We start from the raw sequence: 8,983 nt of genomic DNA on the forward strand, positions 1-8,983 counted from the left end.
AACAGGCAATGGTAGATTTAGTTCAATCTTAAAGATAAATTAAAAAATTGTATGGACTTAGAAAATTTTTCACTTGCCTACAAAATTTTCACTAATTCCACCTCTACTTGTCAATTTGATCCTGCTCCACTCATATTTATTTTCTATCAGCTTCTCATCTATTCAATCTAAAAAAAATTTTTTTTCATATAGCCAAATACATTCCTAAGCCAAAAAATCTTAGTTTTGTTCATAATTTCATATGATTAGAAGTGACTACCGTGATGTAATTATTTTAAATTATCCCTTAAATTAAAAAAAAGTAGGTATCCTGAACCAAATCGCAGGTTTAATTTTTCCCCAAGGCTTTATATTTTTAATTATAATTCTTTTGTATATTATATATTAGGTTCCTCTCCTCCATTACAAAAATTCAAATGATAATCTAAATAAAGATAATAGAAAAGAATACTTAATATGTTTGATGGGCTCTTGCCTTTTAGCATCATGCTGGCACATGCTAATTTTCAAGCCAAAAGTATCCCAGTCTATTAGACAGACTTGGCAATTTCTTTCTTTTTTTTTTTTTTTTTTTTTGTGGTACGCGGGCCTCTCACTGTTGTGGCCTCTCCCATTGTGGAGCACAGGCTCCGGACGTGCAGGTTCAGCGGCCACGGCTCATGGGCCCAGCCGCTCCGCGGCATGTGGGATCTTCCCGGACCGGGGCATGAACCCGTGTCCCCTGCATCGGCAGGCAGACTCTCAACCACCTGCGCCACCAGGGACGCCCAGACTTGGCAACTTCTACAGCTTAAATAGAGTTTAGATCATTATTCAGACCCAACATTTAAAAAATATTGACACCATGAATTTATAAGTACACATTAACAATACCCTCTTTTTATTGAAAACAGTGTGCATTATTTGTAGTGAAAGAAAAATCATGCCTTGATTAATGCAATTTTAATAAACCAAACTCTTATTAAGGCAAATTATACATTTGATTCTTGGTATCTATACTTAATATTCTTTAAAACTAACAAAGATTACATGCATGCATTGAAGGAAGACTATACACTCTTATGTATGTGCTTCTCTCATTGGTTAAGAAATAAACTCTACATTGAAAAATGTATGTATTTGAAGTTTTGACCTAACACAGTGGATTAAGGTTTAGGCAATATTTACTCTGCTGTATTTTGATTCAGAAAGGGCCATATGTGAAGATATGATCCTGACCAACTTTACTATGTTTCTATAATGGTCTTTCAGCAAAAATATTTATATTAAATACAGTAAGGTATAAAATAGTTACAAAATAAGCTGCAACTTTATAGCTACCCATTGGTAAAAGTCTGTAGTTAATACATTTGGATAAATAACTCAAGTCAGCAGCAAAGTGGTTAAACATTTGTGATTTGATTTTATCTCAACTTGGAATGTGGTTGGAGTGTCCCACTTCTAACAACTGTTTGCTAAGTTAAGGCTTTAGTGTTTACACAGTGTTGAATGAAGCAGCCTGGTCACCAGATGTGATTGCTTCCCCAGACTGTCGTTTTTTTCTCAGTCAGATCACTGTCCTCATGGTCCCTGTTCCAACCTTCTTCCTCAGGACGTCCACCAGCCTTTCCAACCTAAGTTGGGGGCAGGGGGGCAAGAGGGAAAAAAATGATTATAAAACGTGCAATTATTGTCAGGAATGTTTTGGCTGAAAAAGGACAGTATTTGCCTGTGACCAAGCATTCTTGGTAGTCATGTTAAGAAACAAAGCATTACTGTAAGTGAGAGACACGGGTGCAGAGTGCCAAGTATTTGAGGTTAAAAAAACAGCAAAAACACAAACTTTAATCCAGATCTTCAGATTATGTCAGCATTAGATGCTACATGAAAAATCTAAGATACTAATTTTAATACATTTACCTACTTGCATTACGGTTATGAATGAAATCATTACTATGCAACGACAAGATGGCATATTAAACATAGAGCAGTTTCAAACTGATTTTCACCAAGAGTACATATTTCAATACATAAATACTATCAGCCTTAGATCTGTTACCTAGCTAAATAAGTAACATATTGGTATACTGTACAACTGTTATGCATTAAATTTCTTCTGTTTAAAGCCAGGTATTAGGTGGCTAAGTTGGAAAAACTTGATATCTCAATGGTATGAATATAACTTAAATGTATAAAAATGATTTGATGCTAATAAAACCAGACTTTCTGTACTACATTTTAAAAGTTTCTATTTCTGAGTAATATAAATAGGCTAGCAATGACTATATATGCTTCTGAGTCAAAGATAAGTGATTTTTCAGTTGATTAAAAACTCACCAATTATACTGAAAATAGAGTCAAAAATTCAGAAGTCATTCTGTAGGTTCTTAGACTACTCTATGGGAGGGAAATCACATTCATTGAATGAGTGACAGTTTTGCTTGACAAAAGATGATGGAATCAGATCATTAATTGATTTTTTTCCTTATTATTTTCTTTCCCGCAAGCATAAAACCTCAACAAAAAATCTTGCTTGGTGTTACACACACAGAAATCTTTATAAGTGAAAATCACACCCAGCAGTTTTCATATACACAAAGCTCCCTCCTCAAAGACTGGTGAGTGACACAGTCTAGTCTGTTCCAGCTTACCTCATTTATATGGACCCATGCATGAGGGTCCTTTGCAAATAAACACAGCACAGAGCTAGACACTAACGGAATGAGGGTATTCTTAGCGTCATACACACTGGTTTAGATGGACTAATTGGATGCATGCAACACTGAAAACAGCTCAAGTTTATTGGATGATTCTGCATATATCAAGACTTCTGTTAATAGAAAACAGGAATATGAAACAATTCAGTGCATAAAAGTATCTTTGCTTTGAGAAATATAGTAATGATCTTAGAGTAAAAATGCAAATCTTGCTTAAATTTATTACTACAAATTTCTCAAACGTAAATTTTACACAAGTAATATACAACCATTAAACCACGTTTAAGCTAGTGATGCAAATACTTGAACTAGAAGATTTACTGGACAATTCACTGTATTCACAGATAAGTCTGTATTAGTTGGACTTTCCCTAGTGATAAAAACTAGTGCTATTTTATACACTCTGAATATTATGATTCATAGGATTACATAGATCCTTTAAGACACAGTTTCACTATGTTGAATTGTGGAGGAGGGGGAAGAAAAATGCCACTATGAAATTTTAACTGTACTGTAAAATATGATAATAACTTGAATTAACTGTTAACAAATGACTCCCAGGAGAAACCTTGGTATGCCACTAATAGAATTGCTCAGGATGTACTGTAAAAAGTTAGAAAATATTACTTTCTAGATGGTTAAATATATCCCTCCCCTACAATATCATTTGCATTACTATTAAAAAAACTTCCTCGTAATGTAAAAGTAAGCTCTACTCTGCACAGTTATTATCACTATGAATTCTGAATCAACGGAATGCCGAATTACTGAGATGAACCTGTTTTGTGCTTCTTTTGCCTTCTCCTTTACAGATGGACTCATTTTACTTTAGTTTCTTTTTCACACAGTAGGATATCTTTCCATTTAGAACTCTTAATACATCTTGCTAAGGTAAGAGGTTAGAAGGAAATACTTAAATATCACATTTTGCAATGTATTTACTATATTTCAACAATTACTAGAACCACCACATTCTCAGTTTATTCAGGTGGAATGATTTATGAAAATTTGATCTCAGAAATGAGAAAAATGTCAATTACTTAGTTTTGTAAAAGCTTACTGACTTTGGAAACACAATGAAGCACCTATTCTTTCCTGTAAGGAATGGACTACATCTGCCAAACATGGACTGTGCTGACAGGAAGGTAGGTGTGCCTGTCTGTTGAACCATCTTGCAGGATCTGCCTACAGGCTATTCTTTACTGTCCAAATCAATAATATCCTTCAAAAAATTACATACTTTAATAAAATAGGGCCCAATTGCTTTACATGTTGCTCAGCAATAGCTTCCCACAAACTTCATGAATAGGAAAAGGGTTAGATCTAAGATTAGAATTTCTCTATTTTAAATGATGAACTGAAGCACGGACAAGGAAACCCTCATACAACGTCCTAAGATAAGACAGTAAGAAATACGGCCTGGTTTCCCTGTTCTTATTGCAAAGCTACTTCCACTAGAGTTTTGGCTACTAGAAAGCTACAGATTTCAGATTATAGGTTAATGTATTATTTGTCTTAATAGCTTCATTAAACTGTTTCCTCAAGTTACTACTTAAGTCAAATTGGGTATTTTTTTTAACACCTCTATTATAGTATAATTGCTTTAAAATAGTGTGTTACTTTCTGCTTTAGAACAAAGTGAATGAGCTATACATAAACATATATCCCCATATCTCCTCCCTGTTACATCTCCCTCCCACCCTCCCTTTCCCGCCCCTCTAGGTGGTCACAAAGCACTGAACTGATCTCCCTGTGCTATGTGGCTGCTACCACTAGCCATCTATTTTACATTTGGTAGTGTATATTTGTCCATGCCACTCTCTCACTTTGTCCCAGCTTACCCTTCCCCCTCCCCGTGTCCTCAAGTCCACTCTCTACGTCTGTCTTTATTCCTGTCCGGCCCCTAGGTTCTTCAGGACCATTTTTTTCCTTTAGATTCCATATATATGTGTTAGCATACGGTATTTGTTTTTCTCTTTCTAACTTACTTCACTCTGTATGACAGACTCTAGGTCCATCCACCTCACTACAAATAACTCAATTTCATTTCTTTCTATGGCTGAGTAATATTCCATTGTATATATACCTTTCATCAGGTTATAGTTTTCTGCATACAGGTCTTTTGTCTCCTTAGGTAAGTTTATTCCTAGGTATTTTATTCTTTTTGTTGCAGTGGTAAATGGGAGTGTTTCCTTCATTTCTATTTCAGATTTTTCATCATTAGTGTATAGGAATGCAAGAGATTTTTGTGTGTTAATTTTGTATCCTGCTACTTTACCAAATTCATTAATTAGCTCTAGTAGTTTTCTGGTAGCATCTTTAGGATTCTCCATGAAGAGTATCATGTCAGCTGCAAAGTGACAGTTTTACTTCTTCTTTTCTGATTTGGGTTCCTTTTATTTGTTTTTCTTCTCTGATTGCTGTGGCTAAAACTTCCAAAACTATGTTGAATAATAGTGGTGAGAGTGGACCACCCTGTCTTGTTCCTGATCTTAGAGGAAATGGTTTGTTTTTCAACATTGAGAACGATGTTGGCTGTGGGTTTGTCATATATGGCCTTTATTATGTTGAGGTAAGTTCCCTGTATGCTTACTTTCTGGAGGGCTTTTGTCATAAATGGGTGTTGAATTTTGTCGAAAGTTTTTTCTGCATCTATTGAGAAGATCATATGGTTTTTCTCCTTCAATTTGTTAAGATGGTTTATCACATTGATTGATTTGTATATACTGAAGAATCCTTGCATTCCTGGGATAAACCCCACTTGATCATGGTGCATGATCCTTTTAATGTGCTGCTGGATTCTGTTTGGTAGTATTTTGTTGAGGATTTTTGCATCTAGGTTCATCATTGATACTGGCCTGAAGTTTTCTTTCTTTGTGACATCTTTGTCTGGTTTTGGTATCAAGGTGATGGTGGCCTCGTAGAATGAATTTGGGAGTGTTCCACCCTCTGCTATATTTTGGAAGAGTTTGAGAAGGACAGGTGTTAGCTCTTCTCTAAATGTTTGATAGAATTCGCCTGTGAAGCCATCTGGTCCCGGGCTTTTGTGTGCTGGAATATTTTTAATCACAGTCTCAATTTCAGTTCTTGTGATTGGTCTGTTTAAATTTTCTGTTTCTTCCTGGTTCAGCCTCGGAAGGTTGTGTTTTTCTAAGAATTTATCCATTTCTTCCAGGTTGTCCATTTTATAGGCATATAGCTGCTTGTAGTAATCTATCATGATCCTTTGTATTTCTGCAGTATCACTTGTTACTTCTCCATTTTCATTTCTACTTCTATTGATTTGAGTCTTCTCCCTTTTTTTTCTTGTTGAGTCTGGCTAATGGTTTAACAATTTTGTTTATCTTCTCAAAGAACCAGTTTTAGTTTTATTGATCTTTGCTATTGTTTCCTTCATTTCTTTTCATTTATTTCTGATATGATCTTTATGATTTCTTTCCTTCTGCTAACTTTGGGGTTTTTTGTTCTTCTTTCTCTAATTGCTTTAGGTGTAAAGTTAGGTTGTTTATTTGAGATGTTTCTTGTTTCTTGAGGTAGGATTGTGTTGCTATAAACTTCCCTCTTAGAACTGCTTTTGCTGCATCCCATAGGTTTTGGGTCATCATGTTGTCATTGTTTCTAGGTATTTTTAAATTTCTTCTTGGATTTCTTCAGTGATCTCATGGTTACTTAGTAGTGTATTGTGTGGCCTCCACGTGTTTGTATTTTTTATAGATTTTTTCCCTGTAATTGAGATCTAGTCTCATAGCATTGTGGTTGGAAAAGATACTTGATATGATTTCAATTTTCTTAAATTTACCAATGCTTGATTTGTGACCCAAGATATGATCTATCCTGGAGAATGTTCCATGAGCACTTGAGAAGAAAGTGTATTCTGCTGTTTTTGGATGGAATGTCCTATAAATATCAATTAAGTCCATCTTGTTTAATGTATCATTTAAAGTTTGCATTTCTTATTTATTTTCACTTCGGATGATCAGTCCATTGGTGAAAGTGGGGTGTTAAAGTCCCCTACTATGATTGTGCTACTGTCGATTTTTCTTTTATGGGTGTTACCATTTGCCTTATGTATTGAGGTGCTCCTATGTTGGGTGCATAAATATTTACAATTGTTATATCTTCTTCTTGGACTGATCCCTTGATCAATATGTAGTATCCTTCTTTGTCTCTTGTAATAGTCTTTATTTTAAAGTCTATTTTGTCTGATATGGGAATTGCTACTCCAGCTTTCTTTTGATTTCCATTTGCATGGAATATCATTTTTCTTCCCCTCACTTTCAGTCTGTATGTGTCCCTAGGTCTGAAGTGGGTCTCTTGTAGACAGCATGTATATGAGTCTTGTTTTTGTATCCATTCAGCCAGCCTATGTCTTTTGTTTGGAGCATTTAATCCATTTACATTTAAGGCAGTTATCGATATGTATGTTCCTATGCCCATTTTCTTAATTGTTTTCGGTTTGTTATTGTTGGTCTTTTCCTTCTCTTGTGTTTCCTGCCTAGAGAAGTTCCTTTAGCATTTGTTGTAAAGCTGGTTTGGTGGTGCTGAATTCTCTTAGCTTTTGCTTGTCTGTAAAGGTTTTGATTTCTCTGTCCAATGTGAATGAGAGCCTTGCTGGGTAGAAAAATCTTGGTTGTACGTTTTTCCCTTTCATCACTTTAAATATGTCCTTCCACTCCCTTCTGGCTTGCAGAGTTTCTTCTGAAAGATCAACTGTTAACCTTATGGGGATTCCCTTATATGTTATTTGTTGATTTTCCCTTGTTGCTTTTAATATTTTTTCTTTGCATTTAATTTTTGATAGCTTGATTAACATGTGTCTTGGCATGTTTCTGCTTGGATTTATCCTGTATGGGACTGTCTGCACTTCCTGGACTTAACTATTTCCTTTCCCATATTAGAGAAGTTTTCAACTATAATCTCTTCAAATATTTTCTCAGTCCTTTTCGTTTTCTCTTCTTCTTTGGGACCCCTATATTTCAAATGTTGGTGCGTTTAATGTTGTCTCAGAGGTCTCTCAGACTGTCCTCAATTCTTTTCATTCTTTTTTTCTGTATTCTGCTCTGTGGTAGTTATATCCAATATTTTATCTTCCAGGTCACTTATCTGTTCCTCTGCCTCAGTTATTCTTCTATTGATTCCTTCTAGAGAATATTTAATTTCATTTATTGTGTTGTTCATCATTGTTTATTTGCTCTTTAGTTCTTCTAGGTCCTTGTTAAACATTTCTTGTATTTTCTCCATTCTATTTCCAAGGTTTTGGATCATCTTTACTATCATTACTCTGAATTCTTTTTCAGATAGATTGCCTATTTCCTCTTCATTTGTTTGGTCTGGTGGGTTTTTACCTTGCTCCTTTATCTGCTGTGTGTTTCTCTGTCTTCTCATTTTGCTTAGCTTACTGTGTTTGGGGTCTCCTTTTCGCAGGCTGCAGGTTCATAGTTCCCTGTGTTTTTGGTGTCTGCCCCCTGTGGCTAAGGTTGGTTCAGTGGGTTGTGTAGGCTTCCTGGTGAAGGGGACTCATGGCTGTGTTTTGGTGGATGAGGCTGGATCTTGTCTTTCTGGTGGGCAGGACCATGTCTGGTGGTGTGTTTTGGGGTGTCTGTGAGCTTATTATGATTTTAGGCAGCCTCTCTGCTAATGGGTGGGGTTGTGTTCCTGTCTTGCTAGTTGTTTGGTCTAGGGTGTCCAGCACTGTAGCTTGCTGGTAGCTGAGTGGAGCTGGGTCTTATTGTTGAGATGGAGATCTCTGGGAGAGGTTTTTCTGTTTGATATTATGTGGAGCCGGGAGGTCTCTGGTCGACCAATGTCCTCAACTTGGCTCTCCCATATCAGAGGCACCGGCCTGACACCCAGCCTGAGCATCAAGACCCTGTCAGCCACACAGCTTAGAAGAAAGGGGAGAAAAAAAGAATGAAGGAAAAAAAACAAGTAAAATAAAACAGTTATTAAAATAAAAAAATTGTTATTAATTAAAAAAAAGGAAAAGCAATAAAAAAAAGAAAGAAAGAAGAGAGCAACTAAACCAAGAAACAAATCCACCAATGATAACAAGTGCCAAAAAAGTATAGCAAAAAAACCTCACAAAAAATCCGAAAACGTACAGACAGAACCCTAGGACAAATGGTAAAAGAAAAACTATATAGAGAAAATCACACAAAGTCCACCACGTCAATTTTGGGATGATTCGTTGTCTATTCAGGTATTCCAGAGATGCAAGGTACATCAAGTTGATTGTGGAGATTTAATCCGCTGCTACTGAGGCTGCTGGGAGAAATTTCCCCTTCTCT

The 8,983-nt window shown here is 35.9% G+C and overlaps 1 protein-coding gene across 1 annotated transcript in view; it reads right to left on the minus strand.

Annotated features, from left to right (window-relative positions):
- Positions 1 to 883: 883 nt before the first annotated feature.
- The window catches only part of MIPOL1 (mirror-image polydactyly 1), a 306,365-nt gene continuing 298,265 nt past the window's right edge, over positions 884 to 8,983 (minus strand). The window contains 1 exon segment of the mRNA XM_024762065.1: positions 884 to 1,613. Within this exon segment, the coding sequence (XP_024617833.1) occupies positions 1,547 to 1,613 (67 nt within the window). The 3' untranslated portion in view covers positions 884 to 1,546.

The sequence above is a fragment of the Neophocaena asiaeorientalis genome, unplaced genomic scaffold (genome assembly GCF_003031525.2).
Source record: "Neophocaena asiaeorientalis asiaeorientalis breed wild unplaced genomic scaffold, Neophocaena_asiaeorientalis_V1.1 scaffold190, whole genome shotgun sequence".
Taxonomy (NCBI): Eukaryota; Metazoa; Chordata; class Mammalia; order Artiodactyla; family Phocoenidae; genus Neophocaena; species Neophocaena asiaeorientalis.